This window comes from Amia ocellicauda, chromosome 10 (assembly GCF_036373705.1).
Source record: "Amia ocellicauda isolate fAmiCal2 chromosome 10, fAmiCal2.hap1, whole genome shotgun sequence".
NCBI classification, from domain to species: domain Eukaryota; kingdom Metazoa; phylum Chordata; class Actinopteri; order Amiiformes; family Amiidae; genus Amia; species Amia ocellicauda.
In genome coordinates, this window is record NC_089859.1 from 822,325 (window position 1) to 844,945 (window position 22,621).

Genomic DNA, 22,621 nt, shown 5'->3' on the forward strand with positions numbered 1-22,621 from the left:
TCTTTAATTACTAGCTGTTGAGACCCATCTGCAGTTAAAATGCACGGCATTTGAATATGAAAGATTTCTCAGACAATCGACAATTAGGTTCTCCTCTCAGCGCTATCAAACGTCACACCTGGGGTCTTTTCATCGGAGGAGAAGGGAAAATCGCTATGTGCGCGCGTACGCGTGTGCCGCTTTGGAGATGTGCCACCGTTCAAAGCTGCCTGCTGGCAATGAGGACTCTGCGGAAAGCGGGTTTTCATGGCCTGCAGCCTTATCACCTAGATGACTGAGCGTCTGAATTGGAGCACGGATGGTATGACAAAAGGAAACCTCGAGGGTGAAAAATAAAGCCGTATCTGAAGGTTAGGGGGTGGGATTCTTCCTTCCACTCAAGAAGATGCAGATCGAGGGCACGGTGGAGAGGGTGGAGAGAGATGGCGCTGGCCAATGTGACGTGACACCGGACGTCTACATATTCTGTGATCCAACGCAACGGACCAGAGTACATTCCAGTGTAAAATAAATAAATTCTACGAACGGGGATAGATCACACAGACCTATTCGTTTAGCGTATAAAAAGAAAAAGGAATAAGGACATCTTGAAAATGCTTTTTTCTTGTGTGTTCATTCACTGTACCTGGTCGTAGAGCTTCCCGACAAGTTTCAGATGCTTCTCGCCTCCTTCCAAGAAGACAACCCCATTCCTCTGCTGGGCCATGAGCAGACAGATCGGGAGAGCCAGTTCGTGGTCCAGAAGAGCATCCTTCAATCTCTGGGAGGACTTCTTTGTGTTGCGAATCTGGCCAAAGTAGCCCCCCTAGCAGCGCACAAACAAAAATCACTTACCATTAGTTTGCATAGAATCACCAGAGCTTCCAAAAACAAATGCACATTGCTGCGCTGCCACGGGGCGATTCCTAAACCAGCAGCGCACTGCATCAAACGGATACAGAGGGGAGGGGACGACTGTAATGCAACACTGTTGAACGGCTGTCAAAATCTGCTTTGCAAGCTTGTACACATCCTGCCTAGTGGGGCAACGCTACCGTTCTCTAATGCAGGGAACCGTCTTCGTGAGCGTATCCCGTGAGTGATGGCGGGGGGGTCCACGCTGAAAGCTGTCGCAAACAATAAGCCATTCATCTACTGTGTGAAGACTTGTTCTGTTGCCTACTGAAGGGAATGGTCTTCAGGGGGTGACAATCAAACCCCAGATTTGAGGTTAGACTGAACTTTAAGAGACAAGGCTTTGAACCTGATATAACATGATCTGGCTTCATCGTAAATCAAATTACTATTTTTGGGAACCCCCTACACTGTGACAATAGATTGAGGAGGGTCGCTACGTAAAATGGGTGCCAAGAGATTCCACATAAACCGTGCACTCGGAATAAAGGAGGTCACAAAAATCGAACGTATTTGTGGAGATCACTGACCTCGGCCTTCAGCTGCTCCCCACCGGTCATGGCTTCCAGCTGCTCGATCGTCATCTCATCCGTGATCTCGATCCCCGCCATCTTCTGTACGACTTCTTTGAGAATCAGCAGATCAAAACTGCAGGGGGGAAAGAAAAATGCTGGGGATTGAATTCAATACGATAAGCTGAGGAAACCAAATAGCCCAAAAAAGAAATCAGAAATATAATAAAAGCTTTGAGAAGTTAATCAGCTGAATTATTCATAATTCATTCAGTGTCTTTCTTTTGGGTATACACTGACGCACAACCCCAGCACTGTACTCTCCTCAGAACTGCACCCCTGAGAGGTGCTTACAGTACAGTAAGAAACAAACAAAATGAATAAAGAAATAAATGAAGACGCAACAAAAGAATGAACCAACAACTGGTTCCAAAGGACGTGATCCTGATTAAAACAAACTCGGGCTTATACACATGTCGATTGGGTTATTGTTCTATTCTATCCCTCAATTGGCTTTACTTCAAATAGAAAGGATTTTTGTTTTTGTTTTCTTTGACAGAAAACCTTCAGGCTGAAATAACTGGCTTGGGCACTTTACACGGATCTGGTGTGACCTTTGTGCAAATACTCCTGGCAGGGCTCGTCGGGCCTGCAGTTTCTCCGTCCTTTTGCCTCAGTTCCACTGGTTTAAGTGTCCGTGCTGTGCAATGCCATGCCGTGCCGGACGTGTAAGCTGTCATTGTTTCTGTATGTGGATTTCACTCCATGCTGCTAATAAAACTGCAATTTCTTTGTGATTGCACATGGCACTTGAGATTATATCTTCCGACACAATGTATCTGATCTCTTCCCTGTCTGTCTACAAGTCAAGCGCACAGCTTCGCTTTCAGAAGTGGAGATATTTCCTTAGTGGTCGTGACGGACACTTACGGACACGTCTACCACCAGATAGTTAACCGTCGGACGCGCCCGCCAGTGGAAACGGGGCATTTGTGGACTGTGGTTCTAGCATCCAGGCCGCCCTCAGGCAGGTGAGCAAGGAAGCAACATAAATGATGAAGCAAGGCCGACAGGTTACCTCTTTCCAGCCTTCAGTTGATTGGTAACGTACTGGAGGAGTCCGGCAAGCTCGATGGGGTACTTCCTAAATACAGCTCCACAGAGACTGGCCAGACCTGCGGGTGGGGAGGACAGAGACACAGATTCAATTAACCAGGAAAATCAACTCATTATTAGAGTTCCAGCTTTCTAAGCTTTCCGAGACTACACTTTAGTGATGCACAGCTTTTTTTGGATGATGTTTCTGAAAGTGGCGTCGAATAACACTGACCACAGCGGAAACACTGTTCATCAAGGGGGGAAGTGGGAAGGCATGAGGGCCAGTTCTTCAGTCAGAAGTGTCAATCACACCAGTCAGTGTTGCTCTGAGCCCCTCCCTGCGCAGCAGGACTGTCTGGCACAGACCCACGCCGGCACTTACTCCTGTCAATCTCAGCAGGTTAATCTCGGCATATCACTTACTCTGCAGCCAGGCGGAAATCGTGGTGTCGTCGTGCTTCATCTTCTCTTTCTCTGGGTTTGCCAAAGCTTCGATGATGCAATCTTTAAGCTAGGTTAAGGACAGACAGCTGTGCGCTCTGCAAACACGGCAAAACTATTGCAAAGGGTAACATACAACGATGAATACAAATGTGACCAACTAAGCCTAACCCTGCAAACTGAAGACTGTAGATTGTACCAAGACACTGAAAGTGAAAGGCCTTAACAAAATACCAGGATTGGTAAATATATAAATATGAAAACTTTGCTCAGAATAACAGATTGACTATTACATTTGGGGAAAAAAATAAGGAACGTATAATGGGGAAAACACATAAGTCTAACCCATTCCAGTAGGTTTGAATGCTACCACTCCACCAAATGGAGCTGCTGTTGGAGAAATTTAAATGTAAAAACAGCAAGTGTTTAGTTAAAGTGGGAAGCATTCATGCATTTAATAGCCTTCATTAACACCTACACTAATTTTTCACATTTCTGTGCGTGTGGGGAGACGTGAGTGTGAACATATTCCAGACTTACGCAAATTCAAACTCTTATGTGTATTATTTTCTATTGTAGCTTTTTGCAGCACTGGATTCATCTCACATATTAAAAAAATAATAAACCAAGCTCCCACAAAAGGATACATGCCAGGACGTCGTAATTCAGCGAGGTAAGGTATTTCAGAGAATCTACAACAGGCGTGATGAGGTTGTCATACCACTGGATCTGGGACAAAATCTGAAAAATAAAGCAGACCGTGTCACACACATCCAGAAAGAAACTTTTCAGACTTTTTCTGTTCCCCATTTCAAGGCTTACAAAACTTCGCACTCGTCTCATCCCTGTTGACGTACGTATCAAACGATATAAGCATGGCGTTGCACTTCCAGAGCAGTTCCTTCTCCCATCATCACTACAGATTTACAATGCTCAATCTCAGTCAGTGTCTTTTCATCTGTAGGTCACTGGGAGTGATTTTAATTGAAGGCAATGAGATAATCACACCCTAAAGAGCCATCATCTTTGCTGCTGATCAGCTGTCATAAGTGTGGAGGGGGGGGTACATGCAAGAGTTTCTGGTTTTATATTTTATTAATGTTCAGAGCCAGACACCAAAGGTATTCTCTTCTCATTTGATGGAGGCTGGTTTTCAAGTTCTCTCTGAAATGCAAATCCCTTCCAAAGACAATACCTTTGAAAAGGCAGCGTTTTGACAGTGTCAGTCAAGTGACAGACTGGGCCTTTCCCTCTCTGCGGTTTTAACATGGAAATGCATTTAGAGGTGTGATAGAAAGCTAAGAGTCACAGTGACCTCCACGCCCACAGCTTTTCTTCACACAAACTCAGCAGCCCTTCAGTCTCGTGGTAAAATGGGTCTCCAGAACGGTTTACACTGTCTGAAGACAAAAGTAGGGCTGCCTTATCTTCACTGTGTTTGTGGAGGCTTTCGTGTAACTTTAAGGACCACAGGTCAAAATAATCCACCTTCTTTGTTTGAGACCTTGTTATTCTGGGATTCATTTACTGGGATGAATATTGTTAATTCAAGTATACTTTGATATCTTTGCATAGTTTGTTGAACGCCGATTCAGAAAACCATCAAGATACCGTTCAATTCGAGGTGAGTAAACCTTGGAGTCACAGTGCACTAATTACTGTACTCCCAACTACAGCATTATATTCTGTTCAGTTCTAAGTAGGAGTGACATTTCTGAAAGCCTCCAGTGGCTGGGTTTGTTTGATATTGCTTCCAGACGTAGTTGGCATTCAAAGGATAATACAACTCAAGTAATTATCAACATATTGAATGTTACTTCATAAAACCTTGGTTATCAGAACAGAAGTGAAATAATTGTCTATACTGCTGGAGATCCTGAACGACATCCAACAAATCTGAATATACAATAATGCATTATCTTCCCCACAATTTTCCTTGCATACAATATCTTCTCAGCGCAAAACATTATACATTAGTTCGTTTTTTTCAGGTTGACGTCTCCTTGGAAAAAAGTATTACATAAATGTAACTTCTAGATAAAATAATTCTTCACAGGATGGATCTTTAAAAGATGGATTATTTAAACAAGCTGCTGACAATATGAGGGCCAAAACCTGCTCAATCATTCTTTAAAATGAACATGAGATATTAGTAATAAAGCCATTGAGAACACACCCCATTTGTTATACCCCAGAAAAGCACTTTTAACGTCAAATCGATAGACCTTTCTGTCTCCAGTTTTAAACATGAGTTACTTATTTCTATATTTGATATTACAAATTCAATATTATCAAACAGAAACCAACTTCCTAATCTGGGAAAAGTGAAAATTTATGTTACAACAGCGGTGGTATAGGGACCCCATCAAACTCTCTCATTCATCTTCCACTGCCCAATTATATCTGCCAAAAGCAATAAAATACATACATAATCAAAAAGAATGGTTGGGTTGCTATGGCTCAGCTTTCCGATCTGTCTTCCAGAAGGTTTCACATTTTCCTTGGTCAGTCGCCTAGAAAAGGAGAGCAAAGAGACAGATGTAGGTGGCTTAATTATGCTGACGACAGGAAGGAGAGCCGGGGTGGGTAGCTCACAAATCGCATTGTGTCACCAACAGGATTGTGACACTTGAATAAAATGCAGCGTGCCTAAAATAAAACACAGGAATTTAAATAAAGTAGTAATAAAAAAGGCCACAATACAGAGAGGTCACTGATATAATTTGCAGAGCCAACGCATTAGCAAGGAGAGTATCTTCCACGGCTGGATTTTCAATCAGGACTCAATCCCAATGCCAATTTCCTTTGTTGTTGCCATCTTACCTTTGACAAAATAATCACTGCTTACGTGATTAAATATATCATATAAAGAAAAACAAAAATAAATTAAATCGCTCCCCACTTCATGAGCAATTTAAGACAATTCAAATGTCTTTTATACAGGAGATTCTCTGAGTACAATCAGTAGTAAAACAGATGTTATACTAACACGATGTGTGCAAGAACTTGTCTTCTTCCTGTTGGAACAGTCAGTCATTCTCCTCATTAAGTCCCCTCATGCTTTAATATGCAGAAGACGCAAACGGCACACTCTCCTGAAGCACACTGCGAAAGCATGTGCTCGCTAAACATGGGCACTGGTTTCTCGCTTTGTTTAACCTTCAGAGCACAATGAACGCCACCTAATGAAGAATTAGGATTCATCAGCATGCAGTTAAACAGTCTAGCCCCCCCGACCTTCAATTTAAGAAAGCGAACAGGAAAGTTTTCGGTTTCTGGGTACAAAGACATGGGTAGAAGTGCGTCATTTCATTCCTTGGGTATTGTTTCTCAAGTAGTCAGATATGGGGTCTAAAGGCTAACTGCTTATCTAACAACCAAATAGGCTATTAGGAGTCACTGAGTGACTTAGGGAATATAATTCCCAGATTCTTTTCCTCCAAGAGAACTTGAATTGCAACTTGCGGATGTGTGTCTGTGTGTATACATATACAGTTAGGTGCATAAATATTTGGACAAGGACACAACTGTCATCATTTTGTCTCTGTACGCCACCACAACGGATGGAAACAAGATGTTGCAAAACACCCCACGAACAAGCAGGAGCTAAAGACAGCTGCAGTGCAGGCCTGGCACAGCATCACCCGGGAAGAAACCCAGCATCTGGTGATGTTTATGGGTTTTAGACTTCAGGCAGTCATTGACTGCAAAGGATTTGCAGCCAAGAAGTAAAAATAATAATAATAATAATAATAATAATAATAATAATAATAATAATAATAATAAAAAGTATTGAAACTCACAATTTAATTCATGATTATGTTAGTTTATCCAAATATGTTTGAGCACCTAAAATTGGGGGAACCACATATAAAAATGGGTGTAATTCCTACACCATTCACCCAATTTGGATGTAACTACCCTCACATTAAATATAAAAGTCTACACTTCAAGCACATCTTTATTGTTTCCTTTCAAATCCATTGTGGTGGAGTACAGAGACAAAAATATGACAATTGTGTCACTGTCCAAAGATTTATGGACCTAATTGTATATCGATTTAAGAAAAGGTTTCTATTTAGGCTTAACATGAGAAATTATGTACTCTTTGATGAGACAGAATATATTGGGAGAAAAAAAAACTTGGGAGATAGAGGGGGGGCAAAAATATTTAAGCCACATTTGGAAACATGTGTCCCTCACATCTCTCAGTGGAGCCTCAGGTATGACACTTCCTCAGGGCCGTGGTCACGTCAATAATGGCACAGTAAGCTCAAACGTGGAAAAGCAGAGGTCTGGCCGTGGAAGAAACTCAATTTGTGGATGTGAATCCACTACGGCTGGGGTGCAGCAATTGCTTCAGTTTTCCGTTCCGTGCTTTTCTCTTTCCCCATCTACAAAGCACGCAAATGCGTGTGGCATCATTTCCACTCCAGCGATCCAAACATTACACTGCCGCAGCACTGCGGTCCCAAGCAATCTATCAAGTCCCTCTCTCTACAACAAAGGAATCGGCGTCATGTGACCCTCGGCGGCACTGGTGCCTCCCCCCTGTAGCATTGAAAGTACGCACAGGCTAAAGGTAATTTTTCTTAGTCTTGAGAAAGCAGCAATTTTCTTGATATCCTCTCCACGGCGGCATACAAGTGCATTATATATTTATAAACATATACATATATTTCAGGGATAGGGAATATTGATGAGTCAAGGCAAAGGGAGGTTCGTTTCTAGTGCCTTTGACAATGCTGATTAAAATAAATGGCCAAGCTCAGGGAGGGGAGGAAGGGACTAAACTAAACACTTGACTTAATGCATAATGTTCGTCTCAGTTCTTCCCCGTGTTCCAGCAGCATGAAGGACATTAACATACAGTGTAAAGCCATGTAGCAAGAGCTGCCAACTCAACCGTGGGATAAGTCTTCCCCAGCTACAGTCGGAGAAGGACTACATCAGGCGGAAGGAAAATAAAACGTGGCTGGGCTGTTTATAAATAAATAAATAACTATATATATATATATATATATATATATATATATATATATATATATATAAAAACACATGCACACGGAACATACACAAATTGATGTACAGTATGATTGATGGAGCACTCTCTGTACAAGCTATGGGATAACTAAGAAAATCGTTTCACGTATTCTAGGAAAACTGAAATACATATTTTAAAAAGGACCTGCCTATATTCCTTAAATGGTCTATGAGGCTCCACTGTGTGAGGGCACGCAGTCTCGAAGTCACTTTCAGCTCATATTAGCACCTCGCTTTAGAAAGGCTGCTCTACCGAAGGGGATTACAGTGCAACTGCATTTTTATACCACGTTCAGGAGGGACTGTGCATGGTAAGCCAATCACAGAGCAATGTGTCTCACGGGCTCAAAAGCAGGTTGCATGCCTCAATCAACAGCCAGAGAGGTTGGAGAGACATTACCCACCTGCCCCCTGGGCCACAGACCCCTTCTCACTGAGGCTTCTGGCTTCTCTACAATCTGCTGCTCAGGGAGGTCTTTACCCCCCGGCGACACTTGAAACACTTATAGGACTAAACCTTTAAGCTTGGTATTCAATCCTCCAAGTCCCCTGGACAGACCGGACAGCTTACTACTGTGCCTAGCTAATGAGCTGCCATGCCTTTAAGCTATCCCCCTGAATCCTCTTCTCCCCCGATGCTGTCGTCCATGAGGCATCTTCCCTGCATCCTCTAATGATCGCTTACACCTCGGCAATCAGGACATCACCCTGCATTGTTCTTTCACCTTTTCTGCCCATTGATTCTCCAGATTGCTGATTTAAGAGTAAAGGGTTGAGGAGGAACCAGATGTCAAAGGGAAGCTTGCACACCAATAATGTGTGTTCAGAGTTCACCTAACATCTTCAAATGGCAAACTAAACCACTTTATTTATTTATTTATTTATTGTATTTGTGGCATCAAGTGCTTATGCAACTGAACCCTGAGGGACGGCACAGATAAGCAGGAAAAGGGACGTTTTAAAACTGCAGTTTATGAGGTGGTTGACAATGTGTGAATTGATTGCCAGAAACAGTGCATGTATTAAGAAGAAAGCTGATAAGACTCCACAGCTGCCATCGATATTTTATTTGACTTCAGACGAGATTTTCCCCGAAGATGTGTGAATGACATTTAAAAATGAAAACTACTGTGAAGTGTGGCAAGTCCTCCTACAGAATGCGTTTAAATAAAACTGATAACAGTGCTTTTTAAAATAAAGTTTAAAAGAGTCAAAGGCTTCAATGCTCTGACAAACAGAAATATGAGATTTTAAATGGACTCACTTCATGATATATTTGGCTCTGTCCACTGTCTGGGCTTTGACCTTCACCAGCAGGGGGTGGCTGTTGTACGTTTCGTTCTTCCACTGGCCGTACAGTCGATACCTGAAAGAGACGGAGGACAGCGAATCATCTCTGCAGCTGCCGAGCAGAGGACAACACACAATTAACTATTTTCATGGAGCACGAGAGACTGAACCACTGGGGCTGTAAATGGGATTTCAGCCACTTCTAGGATGTCTGTGAAAGGACTTGAAGGTCAGAGATAACCACGGCTACAAACATTAAGGTCTTTCCTGCGTGTGCCGTGATGACGGCTGACGGCACTTTATGAGCGCGAGACACTCCTCTATGTACACGCATGTGCAGGATGGATACGGGGAGAATTCACTTACCTGTGCTGGTAGGGGAACAGTTTAAACAGCCCCCACAGCTCCTCCGACATGCAGGCGTTACAGTCCATTAGCGTGAGAGACGGGAGCAAAACCTGGTCTGCGATGCTGAGGAAGCAGCTCAGCAACGTGTCCTGGAGGGAGAAGGAGAATTGAAGGTTCAATTTTTAATTTTATGTCACACGTTTAAAGCATCCATGTGTGGATATTTTTATGGAAGCAATTAAAGCCGACTGGACGATGCGGTCAGTTGAATATTAACCCTGCGCTCCTCTGCAGAGCAACATTATCTGCTTCAAACTCAAACCACTGAACTAGTATAATCGCTAAACAGGTTTACCAGGAAAACTATACAGAGCTCTGACCCGCCCGTGTCAGGGACAGTCCACAGCACTATGAAGTTGTACCGATTCAAATAAAAAATTAAAAAAAACTTATTAGAATAGGTTTAAATGTGTCAAAGATTTCCCTGATGCATCCCTACTGGGTTTGGTTTATACATATTTATACTGGATAGATATCAAAGGTATATGGTCGCCATGTGTCCTGTATGCCGATACAGCACACATGGGTATTTCAGCCACGAAAAGCAAGAGATGAAAATAAAGCCTAAGCAATTAACACACAAGTGACCCTGATTTTGAATAATTTCTTACCATTTTTTCCTTGTCATCTTGTTTGCTTTCATTCTGAAACTGGAATAAAGAGAAAAGAAGAATGCTTCAGACAAACCATTCCAACACAACTACAGTTAGGGATCTAAAATGTTTTGTTTGTGAAAGCTACATCAGATGACAAATAAAACGCTTTGGCATCAACCTCAAAACGAAAGTCAGAGGAGCAGGCGACACAAAAAAATACAAACGCTTTCACAATTAACCACGGATGATCGGTCGTGGTGGTGGGTCTATAATCTACGGGTTGTGTAGCGAGGGGCTTCAGCTGAGCGCACACTGCGGCCACAGCCTGCGATTTGACTTGACTTCACATTAGTCACCTAGATCCATAGAAGCGGTACAAACAGCTGCCTTTACATTCCTCTCATCTTCCTTCATTTCACTGACTGTAAGACGTGGATCCATAGTCCTCTAGTTATACCCTAGACTGGTATAATACAAACATTACTGCGTGAATACTCTGTTCAGCTTCCAAGAGAAAACTGTATTCACGCCGAAAAGATCGCAAACAGCATTTCTAACTCGAGAGGCTGCTGTATTATCCCAAAATAATGCTTGTGCTTTTCTGTTTTTCAATGCTCTTGCAGGCCTCAGCTTCAAACTAGCATGAATCCAAAAGGTTGATGAAGATCCAAACCTCCTTCATGAAGCCTTTGCCCAGCCTCACGATCTTGGCGAACAGGATGGCATCGTGCGAAAGATGAGGGCCCAGGTAGCACAGCATGCTGAACACTTCCTTGCGCAGCTCATCGAAGGTCTCGGCAGGTCGGGGGGCTCTCCGGTTCCTCAGAGGACGCATGAGACCCCCTTTGGCACCTTTGGGAACGCCGGCTCTGAAACACGAACACAAAGCAATGCATTTCGTCAAACCCACCGGGTCACAGGGAAATCTGGACAGATATTGTTTGAATCTCCGTAGCTTTGAGTATCAATTACAGCCACTCTGATGTGTAATTCATTTTCATTACCATTACCAACAGCTGCACGCAAGGTGTGCAAATATAATTAAAACTAATTACCGCTCTTTTCACTGTGGTTAACCGTAATTGACTACCAACCATGGTGGTTTAATTATATACTGTCACCTCGTCGTATTCTCCTGCATATTAAATTCAGCACAGCGAGGTAGTGGGTTTGATCAGCGAGTTATTCCTTGCCACTTAAAGGCACGGGATCATATTTAGAGTTTAGGTCTGGAAGTTTTAGGCCTAAAAGGACCAAGGCACCATGTTATCTCCAGTTTACACCTCTTGGAAAGTTACTTCTGACACTCGGCGCTATGGCTGCCCAAGAGAAATGGGAATCTCTCGCTTTAACTGCACGATGTGTGGAATTCAATACCACCAAACCTGCTGTTCTTCAATAGACATGGCTTTGGGCTGATTTTCTTTATGGAATAAGACCATGACTGTGTATCTGGGCCCCTGGAGATCAAGAACACTGTACAGTTTTAAATTAGATTTCAAAATTACCTCAAGTTAACCTCACTCAGAGATATTGTCTTAAGGAAAAAAAAAAAAAAAGTAAACCATTACATTACTGTTGTAATTGTAGACCTTGAACATTTTTTGTTCCTCTCTGTTCGATCAGAGAATACGAGAAAACTGGGCTTCGCCAGCTGTACTGCTTATACCGACCGTGAGCTCTTCTCTACCGAGGCCAGGGTTGGCAAAAAGGAGCCGCAGACAACGAGCAATTGTTTCTGCTTTCTACACCTGACCTCAACACGACAGACGTGTTGAGGTCAGGTGTAGAAAGCAGAAACATTTGCGTGTCGTCTCCAACCTCACCCTGCCCGCAGAGCGCAAAACTCAGAGGCAGTCTCTAAGAGTCTCAAAGAGTCTCAAACCGGCAGAGAAAACAACAGCAAACAGACTGTCCACGACAGCACGATCAAACACACCAAGAGCACGGCGGGCTCTTAAAAGCACGGCGGCCCTCGAAAATCCGCTACCGGCCACATTCGCTCCCGACTCGCTTACCTGCGATACAGAGGCTCGACCGTGAGGTGCAGCAGCTGGCAGAGCGCCACGGCGATCGACTTGTGTGACGTGGCATAGAACGAAGGCATCTGATCCATGATGCTCTGGGCATGATGCCAGTCGCCGATCTTCAACAAGGCTTCAAGTAGGCCCAGCTTCTGGTTATCGGGCGGCTGCGTGGGAGATAAACACACACGCACAATGTCACAGGCTCGCACACTGTACGTATGGCAATCATGTACTGGGCTCCTTTATTTGTCGTTTGTAATTGAATGACCTCGTCCCGGCTTCGGTATCCTGTTTTCTTGTCTTTGTTCCCGACTCTTGTAAAGCTGCTTATTAAAGGCTGTTGTTATTGTAATGAACAACATCGGGAAACAATAGGTTCCTCTCACAACCAATAGTGCTTTGGAGCAGAGCAAAAGCAATTACGAACGCGCCTTCAGAAGCATGTTTGAAGTGACAGGGAGCTGAATATGGAATATCTGCAGGCCGATGTTATAAGCAGTTTGATTAAAAGCTAAATGTCTTCTTAATGACCACTGATTTGTGGATGGGGGGTTAATTACATTTAATTTCTAAACCTTTGGCAGAATTGCACCTTTAAAGTTTCATTAATTAATTCATTGGAATTACTAATCAGAAAATGGAAGCTAATTGTGCTTAAGCTGGGAAAACCTAAGATGGAACTGAAGGAAATTATTAACTGCTATATTATATACCATGCTGGAAAAAAAGTGGGATTTAAAAGGCTGAATTTACACAGAGCTTGGAAAAGCAAACATCTAATTCCCAAGGTTAGTCTGACACTGCACTTCTCCCTCGCAGTCCTGGGATCACATGCAAAATTCATTTGCATTTAAGTGCTCTTAAATGCAGCTGCTTAGAGTCAGCTGTTTTGCATTTCGTTCAGTATTGAAAACAAAAGTATTTATATTTGCCTTCATGGTAAGCTTTGAAAATGTTGCAAATGCATCGGAGATACTATTCAATAATTTCTGGTACACACAGGTAGGTAATTACAACCCAACATGACACACTCTGCTTAATTAATGATACAAAAAAAATGATGGTAATCAATCAACTTAATGACTGCTGGAAGGAAGTATTTAAATGTAAAAATTCTAATATTTGCACTTGTATTTAGCTTTGGCAATGAAGGCATCACATTTGCAAAATATCGCAAAATTTAGTTGCTGTGTTAAAGTGATTTGATCCCAAGCAGGCTCTCATTAGCCAGTTATGTAACTAAACTATTAGGCATTAGATCCCACCCATAGAGCAAAAACAATCAAATCTAAGAGATTACATTTTTGGTGGTTCATTCATTACAAGAAATTATAATCAATACAATTATAAATGAAGCAGTCTTCTGAACAGGACATTTCCTGGCTCAGCTACTTTTTTTTTTTTTGCATTGATGGGCCTGATCAGATATCTGCAAATTTTCTCTCAGCCATCACTCACTGTCAACATAGTTCCAGCACAGGCTCTGGATGACTGATAAAAGAAAAATGAACAACGTTCCAGGGGAGGAGGGACACACACACACACACACACACACACACACACAACAAAAAAGCAAGGTGATCTATTAATTAAAAACTGACATCTAAAGTTACAGAGGAATGCTTTTATTGCATTTTTAAAAATGTAATTAAATTTGCCTGCACAGAACAAAGCCATTTCTTCAGGGACGTGGCCCCCCCCTCCGCTTCCGCAAACTAATAAACAAACAAACACAGGCTTTTCGCTTATTCAGGTCTTGTCTTGCTTATTATCAAGCAATTAGAATGGTTGTCTTTTAAGAGTGCTGTGTGTCGGGGAACGTTGCAATGATTCACCGGGCCGAACATTGAAGGTGGAAGGCCTCTATAAATAAATAGAAGCATAAATAAATACAATAGTCCATTAAAATAAAGCCATTGTTTTAACTGTGTTGCAGATTCACAAAATCCCCTTTGCGAGAACCAGATACAAGTGCCTTCAAAACCAAATCGTACCTTTTCGTTCTTCTCCTCCTCCTTCTCCTTTTCTTTCTCCTTCTCGTCTGGCTTTTCAGAAGGCACCAGCACCATGGTGAGTTTCCTCGCTATTTGCTTGGCCTCTGTAATCTCCTTCTTGTGTTCCTCCAAAATGACTGGATCCAAGGGCAGGAGCTGCAGAGCATCAACACAGCCGAGTGAGCCGAGAGAAAGAAGGCCACGGTGCCGCCAAGGTCACGGGCCATTTCAAACCACGGTGTTGCCACTAAAACCACCCTCACCCTTACACCGGGTACAAACACAGTAAGCAACCAACACACTGGTGACATGGAAACAAAATCACGATCATTTCCGAGTTCTACATTCCACATTCTGATTCCATCCGTTTCATTTCTCCGGAAAACATAAGATCCACAGGAATGAAAACTTAAATTCTGCCTTAAAAGGATGATCACCTGGAAATGATACCTTTTGATTACTTGGGATGGAAGGAAGGGACATACATTTTCAATAAGGAGCAGAGTAGGTCAGTTTCAGTAGGCCACTAAACTGAGTAAATGTGCATTACGTCTCATGTTGGATTCAGAGCAAAGCTGGAGACCGTACACTTTGCTGCGGTGAATGGAAACTGCTCATGTGCGTGTGTGTTTCTCTCTCTCTCACCACAGAAAGGCAGATGAGTGAGGACACTTACATGCACATAAAGGTCTTCCAGCTCTATCAAGTTGTGCTGGAGGAGAGCAGCAGCCACGTGGTATAGAGATGACGGCGTCTCCCCGTTTGGTTCCTGGGAAAAGACAGGAAAGTCAGGGAACTCCAGCACAGTCCTGCCTGGTGTATTATTCACGAGTTTCGAGTAAAACGCCGATTTCGGCAGGAGCGCAGGAGACTAAGTGCATCGTACCACACCAAACTCCTTGTAAGACATTCATCTATCATTTCAAACTGCCAGAAATAGGCACCACTACATTTTTTAGCATCCCTCATTGTGGAGAACGGCTCTTTCGAGGGAATTTCATTCACATAACTTGGCTCGAGGTACAGGCCTAGTATCAGAATCTTCCTTTGTTACACCGAACTGTATTTCGCCTGTCACTCAACAATCAAGAGCCTGGCCAGACTGATCGAGGGCTAGCGGAGGAAAGAGAAGGGAAAGGTTACCTGATGAAACTTGAATTTAAAGCCCAAGATGTGACACAGCGTCTGCGGTTCACACATGTAGGACTTTATTAAAGGGATAAAAAATTCATCCTGATCTGATCTGCACTCATAGACCTCAAGAATGATGTCCAACACGCGGTTTGGATCCAGATTAAAACACCCTGTGGGGAGAAAAGCGGAGGTTAAAACGAGAAAGGAAAAAAACATGTTTTGCAAACTACTTTCAAATATCTGGCTACCCTTGAAGAGACTTACTTTTTCCATTTACAAAATGATCACAGGAACAAAATCCTATTAGGGAAGTCCTCTCAAAGGGCAGAATACAGAACAGAAATATGTTTTCTTTGAATGCTTAATGTATCACTGAATACACAGTCTAAATGTAAAACCATTTTTGATCAAGTACAATGAAAATAGACCTTTTTACAGCGGCACACGGCTAAGAAAACCACTTTCCCCGTCCACAATGTCAAAATGTGTCAATAATGTGCATTAGTGAACATACTGAATGTATTCTTACACTGAGCAGTTTATATTTAAGCATGTGAAAAAAAATATATACAAAATGCATGCTGGGATTTCTGACAGGGAACTGCTGGTAGGATATAGGACTCAACAATAATCATGATAAAATCAAGATTAAAAGTAAGAAAAGCAGAAATTCAGTGTCAATCCAAAGCAATGATTAAATTCACACACATTTATGTAAATTCAGGAAAACTAGTGTAAGGTTTTGATAGGAAGGGACTGCTAACTGCTTCAGCCTTGTGATCTGGCATGTTCCTGGTATATGTTCCTCTTTAACGAGTTTTAAATCAATCCCAATCAATTAAATCAATAAAAATTCAACATACAACACAGGAGTATATTCTACACTAAATGTTCTATTATCATATCAAGGGCAATCCTCACCTATCAAAGATTTGATGTTTTCCAGGATCAAGTGGCTGGTGATGTTCCCAGACAGGTCTTGGCCGAGTTCAGTGATCAACTTTGCATATCCTTCGTTCTCCTCCCTTAACAAGTTGAACTTCTGTTGCTTATAACTGCAGCAAGAGGAGAAGGACCATTTAAAATAATGAGGTGAAACACAAGGAACAGTGATGGCTAGCAGAAAAAATTAAGACACTTGAAAGACAGGTTTCGGAAATAAAGGGGTTCTGGTATCAGTGCCACTTATAATCCAGCGATTTCTTTAAATAACAACACAAAACTTGCAATCGCAGGTCCATCTTTCATTTTGTTTAGACACAAAACCAATTAAATCTACCCAAATCAATTTATTTTATCAATGCATGCAATGGGGAAAAATTATGACTTGACAAGCCAGTGTCTAAAAGTCGAGAAATGTTACCAATCTGGATAGAGATTACGAGGACACGTTGTTTGCAAAGAAAGGAAATTAATCACTGTCAGGAGTACGAGAAAGGCGTGATTTTAATTTAAAGGAAAATTAGGTTTCAAAATTAATCTACTACTTCCAAGCAGTACACACACACACACACACACACACACACACGTACATTCAGTCACAGAGAAAGTTACAGTATATGAAGACAAGAACAGGCCACACTACAAATGTCTCTGTGGTTTTCTGGATAAGAGTCCTACAGAGACATTAACGGTTGTGCCCGAGACTCTCTGCCCGGCCAAACGAGATGACACTAATTCGTCACGCTCTGAATCTCGGCCTGAGCTCGGCTGCAAGTCCACTGTTCACCGTCCCCCAGCATTGTCGAAATCTCCCCTTCCAAGCTGGAGTATCGAGTGCACCGAGCTACTCGATAGGAATTTCAATGCCCTGCGTGTGCACACTCTGAAGGAAGACATGATTCAAGGGAGAGCTCAGTGAATTCGGTTCAACTCTATGGTTATCTGTGGCAAATGAAAGCAGAACTGCAGGACGAGAGCCAAGATTACGGGCTCTGCGACGGCACTGAACAGCAAACCCGTCTGTACACTTAATCTCCGCTGGAGAAGACGTGGGCATTTCAGGGCTCTCACTCTTTTCAAAACGTTTCCCCTAGTTACACAGCGCTCCCTGAGAGAAACCAACCCTGTACCGTGCTCAAAGGCAGACCAAATCAAAACGGAACAGAGCAGACAGACAGAAAATAAGAAAACTCCAGCCGACTCACACGAGGCCCGGAGGAAATCGCAAACACTGCACTTCCTGGTCCCTCGCCACAGGTGGGCCGCCCGAAAAAAATAACACTGTTCTTCCCCAGAAGCTCTCCTGCCTCCCTTCAGAGCTCTCACAGGAAATAAATGCCTTTTACGAGGTGCAAATTACTCACAATAGCTTGGTTTTGATTTTCACAATCTTCTGATTGAACTGCTGCGCCTGCTTGATGAGGCCAAGGGATTCGAGCGTCTCGGGGTCCAGACGCTCCTTCAGCACCGTGTCGGAAACAAAGTACTGGAGGAGGAAGCAAAAAACAGTGAGGGAGTGAGCCGAGGCTATTTCTAGTACACAGTTCTCCCGATTTCGAGCTCTAAATCCCCATGTTTCCACTAAAGCCACTCTCAAACCTCTAAATCAAAATCACCCCCTAGTTCCTATTCAAAGCTATTTCAGAACTCTTATTTCTGCACCCCGGTACTCTGTGTCGATTTTACAGCCCCCATTCACACTGCAAAACAGAGTGAAAGCACTGCGCAGGAACAAGCGAAGTCTGCGAGATCTCAGAGACAGACTATAAAATAAATAGTGTACCAACAATAAAATAAACTATTCTGCTCAGATAATGGGGGGGGGGGGGAATCAGCTTAAGAAACAGTTTAGTTCGAAAGCTGAGTGGAGTTACATTTATTTGAAAAGTGCGATTTTTCTCCTCCTTTTGCGATTTCACATCTAATTATAGGCTAATATTAAAGCTTCCCCCCCAAGAGAACTTTATTCTGTAAAGTAAATGATGTGGCCTTAACGAGAGAATAAACACTTCTCCACAGAAAAGAATGTAGGTCAGTCAATCTCACTAAACCAGCTAATCTTAGAGACTGGGGGGGGGATGCATGTGCCACAAAGAAAATGATTTAATTCAAAAGTCTGAGCTCTTAACTGCGTGTATGTTTGGAGTATTGTTGGTGTCAGATAAAAGGCCTGGGTTTGTCAAGGGCAACACTGCCACCTAGTGGTCACACAGGGCAGGCCATTGAGCTACACTGTCTGAGCAGAGGGATGAGCCCTGAGATAAAGGCATTAAACGCGTGGTGCGCACATCGCTGCCTCATCGTACAGTCAGTACTGGAGTCTGAAAAGTACACTTACCAAACATGCTCCTACCAACTGGGTAAAATGGTCTCGCTTGATTTTTTCCTCCAAGCAACCAGTTTCTATATCTACAAAAACCCAACAGGAATTACAGTCGATTTGATATCATGAAAACTTTGCAATACAACATAACAGAAACACAGAAAACACTACAATTAACTTCAGTGCTCCTTACAGCATAGTAACATGTTTTGTATGGTGTCATTCCAACATGAAGGTAAATGTGTTTGAAACAAACAATCCTTAAAATAGCAATACAGGATCAATCACCTTTAACAGATATGCTAACAGTGCAGTTTGGAGGGAGGAAAGAACAGGTCACTAGACTTACCTAATATACAGAATACATCAGCTAAAATGGACGACATATCATCTCGTAATTCCTGAAAATGGAAGAATCTGCGGTTAATTCTGGAGAATAGTCTTGACTTTCGTTTACACACAGGGCAGGGGTGACGTCTCGGGACAAGGAGGCCTATTTCCAGACCACTGTTTCCTCAAGACAGTGCTCATTTTTAAAGCAACACTTCATTTGATTTCAAGGAATTCTCATCACAGTAAAACCTCCCGTAATGATCTGAAATCTTCATTCCCCCACGTTACATAAAACTTTCCTCCAGCTTTTACACGGCAGTTGCTATAGCTACAGAACCCTTTCCTGCCACAACACAGAAACAACTAAAGGAAAGGTGCTTATTATTTTACAGGTTCCCACTGAGGAACTCTCTCGCAGTAAAAGAGGCTCCAGCAATTGAGTAGTATGAAGTGCTGCAATTAATGGAAGATATTAGCTTGGCTCTGAATGCGCTGCTACATCTTCCTGGTTGTCACCATTGCGAGGGTTTCAGAGGCCGAGTGCTAGTCTGTGCTTGGCTGGTTCAAAGATTATGGGGAGAGAAAAGATGTCAAAAAAAAAAAAAAAAAGAAGAAAAGAAAAACACCAAGAACATGGCAATTTACACTTTAACAATAAGTGGTGGCATTATCCTTCATGTATGTAACTGGAAATAATCCAGCAAATATGCACCTCCTTTTAGATGTAGAAAGAAACTAAACATATTGATAGTGTCATTTTGTGTTTAAAACAAATTAATGAATTTGAGGAGGAAGAGGTGGTGTGGGGGGGATAATCCACACCATATAACAGGCTCAAGTAAGCGTCCCCCTCTCTGCCATCTATCGCCATAAACACATCTCGTAAAATGGATTTCTAATACCCAATCAATTAGGATAAATAATATACCAAAATTAATCAAGAGTTCCCTCGTCCACAAATGAGCATTACCCATCCTGAGCTAATGGCCTGGCGTGTGCGGGAGTAACTGGCTTGGGGTAGAGAAATTGAGGTTACTCTTACCATGATATCATTAAGGACATTGGCAGCCAGGTCCAGCTTGAGGTTGCCCCTGATGACGTGCCAGGAGAGCTCGTACAGGGGAGCCTGGATATCTGGGAAAGGAGAGGGAAACAGGCATTGATGAGGTCTTCCTGTTCACTCACTCATTCTGCAGAAGCAAACGCCACCAAGAGCAGATCAATGAAATCACTCCGCTTTTATTCAATATGTTCTCATAGATCATCATCGGCCTATACATGCACTGCTGGACGAAGACCCCCCAAGATGTTTCCACCTGCTTCAATGTATAGCTTCCCTTTCATTGTCACACCTGCAAAGTTTATCATTTAATCTTCAAATCTCTTATGTGGCTGTCATATAAAGAGAAAGATACAGACAGACAGGAGGTATAAATCGAAGCAAGTGGAAACATCTCGGGGAGGACTTCATCCATCGGTGGATCGATGTGGGCTCATGGTGATCTATATTAAAAAGAACCTGCCATTAATTTAGTTTAATACTTAGTCATACTTCAGTGTGTTGAAGCCCAGAGAAAACAGACTCCAGTTCCCTGAAGAAAATGAAGACCCTGATTTTTAAATAATGAACTGTCATTACCCTGTAATTACTTCCTGCAGAAGACAAACTCCTCTACAACTTTGCCTGTCAAAGTGTGTTGCATTTTGAAAGGACCTGTGATCGCTGTGCAACATGCCAAGTTCAGAGTTAATTTGTGTTTGTAAATTCATGCAAAATATTACCACACCTATGCCTAGAGTACAGGCAGGAAGGGCCAGGCAATTCCCACCACAAATGTAGTGGGGATATTGGGAACTATCAGACATATTGGGGAATCTTTCAGATTTATTTTTTGTATATATTTAGATTAAACAGACTGATCTTGGGCCAAGCTACACAGGGAAACCCATCCTAATATGAAGAAAATAGAAAAACTCAACACTGGTGTAAAAGATTAACATCTGTATTGATCTAAATGTTGCTTACCTTCTCCATAACCTAGAAAATGCTGGATATGTGTGGCATACAAGTCTAATGGCTACTGGTATACTGCAAGTGCTGGTCATCGTATGCTGTACTCTAAACCATTTACTGCATTACTTTTATTGACCAGCCCGTGATATTTGTTTTAGCTGTGAACACATCATTCGATCAGCTGACTAGCAGGGGCATCACCAACATGAACCATCCAGATCTAGACAGGTAACTATACACATCAGAGGCTGTCCTGGTGAATTCATTAGGCTTCTACATTCATACACAAGAGCAGAGCTTTGGATTTTAATTGATTATATGGCATTTAATATTATACATATCATCAGCTGGATGAAGGCCTTCCAAAGATGTTTCAATTTGCTTGATGAGTGTAAATAGAGAGAGAACATTTGAAACACTGACACATGACTGGGCACAGTTTGAATTCATGACCATTGATTTAAAAGCGACTCTGAAAGTCATAATTTCCACCGCAGTAAACGCGATGTGTCGGGACCCAGAGCAAGGACCGAGCCTGAGCTGGGGTCATACAGAAGATGGCTGCCCTGACTGAAGCGGTGGCAAACAGCAGAGGGGAGAGAAGCAAACTCACACAGGACTGTACATCCCATTTGTTTCTCTCTCTAAGAAATCAAAGAAACAAAACAAAAAAGGAAAGAAAAAGCTGGGCTTCCTCTGCGCCGCTGCACTAGTGTTTTGGTTACCGTCACGAAACCCTTTCTGTGTTAAATGATTGCCATTTATTACTATGGTTTCTGTTTTACAGCGCTCTTATAAACTAGTTCAAAACCCTCGTCTGTGTTTTAATGAACATCTTCATACCCCAGTACTCCATAATATGCCACCATCGCTGACATTAATCTTCATGCTGCATTCACTCCCAACATGCACCACACTAATGCATTTGATTCAGCAGCAGAACCTCAACTTCTCCCTGAATAAGACATTGCCAAGATTGTTTTTCAAAGTTTCCCTACGTGCGTTGGGGTGTCTGCAGACATCTGCTATTAATTCTCGATTTGTCTAATAACGGGAACAAACACAGTTAGACGAGTCAATATCTTTATACCTGTAGTGATTTGTTATCATCTGCACAGAACAGCGAATGACACAAGAGGGACTATAATAGATCAGATGGGAGTCTGTCTGGGAGGAAGGCAGAGGCAATGTTCATTGATCTGGTTTCTATTAGTGCCCTGTCGAGGTTTCTGATTGAGAGTTGAAAGTTATGGATAAATTCAAACAAACTTGAAGGGGAGGGGGGATAATAATAAAAGAAAATCCATCTTTCACAGCACGCTAAAGGGTACGGGTGCAAACAGTAACATTAGTCTGAAAATTAGACATTACGAATAAAACAAAATCAATGGAGATATAAGGAGCAGAACCTATTCCCCGGCAAAACTGTTTCTACAAAACAATCCATTTGTACTGAGCTCGGTTACAGTGGATTTCTCTGCGAACATTACAGAGAAATCAGGCTGACAAACTGTGCCAGCTCAGCGACTCCCAACTAAATAACACACAGAAAAAGAACAGACAAGAAAAAAC

The 22,621-nt window shown here is 42.4% G+C and overlaps 1 protein-coding gene across 2 annotated transcripts in view; it reads right to left on the minus strand.

Annotated features, from left to right (window-relative positions):
* Positions 1–22,621, minus strand: part of thoc2 (THO complex 2) — a 55,612-nt gene that overhangs the window by 24,383 nt on the left and 8,608 nt on the right. For both annotated transcript variants that reach the window (XM_066714675.1, XM_066714676.1), the window contains exons 3-21: positions 20,078–20,169; positions 19,052–19,103; positions 18,718–18,788; positions 17,744–17,865; positions 16,359–16,492; positions 15,447–15,607; positions 14,980–15,072; positions 14,304–14,459; positions 12,301–12,473; positions 10,956–11,151; positions 10,298–10,336; positions 9,645–9,775; positions 9,253–9,354; positions 5,374–5,458; positions 3,593–3,686; positions 2,928–3,008; positions 2,485–2,581; positions 1,425–1,542; positions 626–805 (exon numbers count right to left, since the gene is read on the minus strand). In XM_066714675.1, coding sequence (XP_066570772.1) covers positions 626–805; positions 1,425–1,542; positions 2,485–2,581; positions 2,928–3,008; positions 3,593–3,686; positions 5,374–5,458; positions 9,253–9,354; positions 9,645–9,775; positions 10,298–10,336; positions 10,956–11,151; positions 12,301–12,473; positions 14,304–14,459; positions 14,980–15,072; positions 15,447–15,607; positions 16,359–16,492; positions 17,744–17,865; positions 18,718–18,788; positions 19,052–19,103; positions 20,078–20,169 — 2,177 coding nt within the window. The remainder of the gene's footprint in view (positions 1–625; positions 806–1,424; positions 1,543–2,484; positions 2,582–2,927; positions 3,009–3,592; positions 3,687–5,373; positions 5,459–9,252; positions 9,355–9,644; positions 9,776–10,297; positions 10,337–10,955; positions 11,152–12,300; positions 12,474–14,303; positions 14,460–14,979; positions 15,073–15,446; positions 15,608–16,358; positions 16,493–17,743; positions 17,866–18,717; positions 18,789–19,051; positions 19,104–20,077; positions 20,170–22,621) is intronic.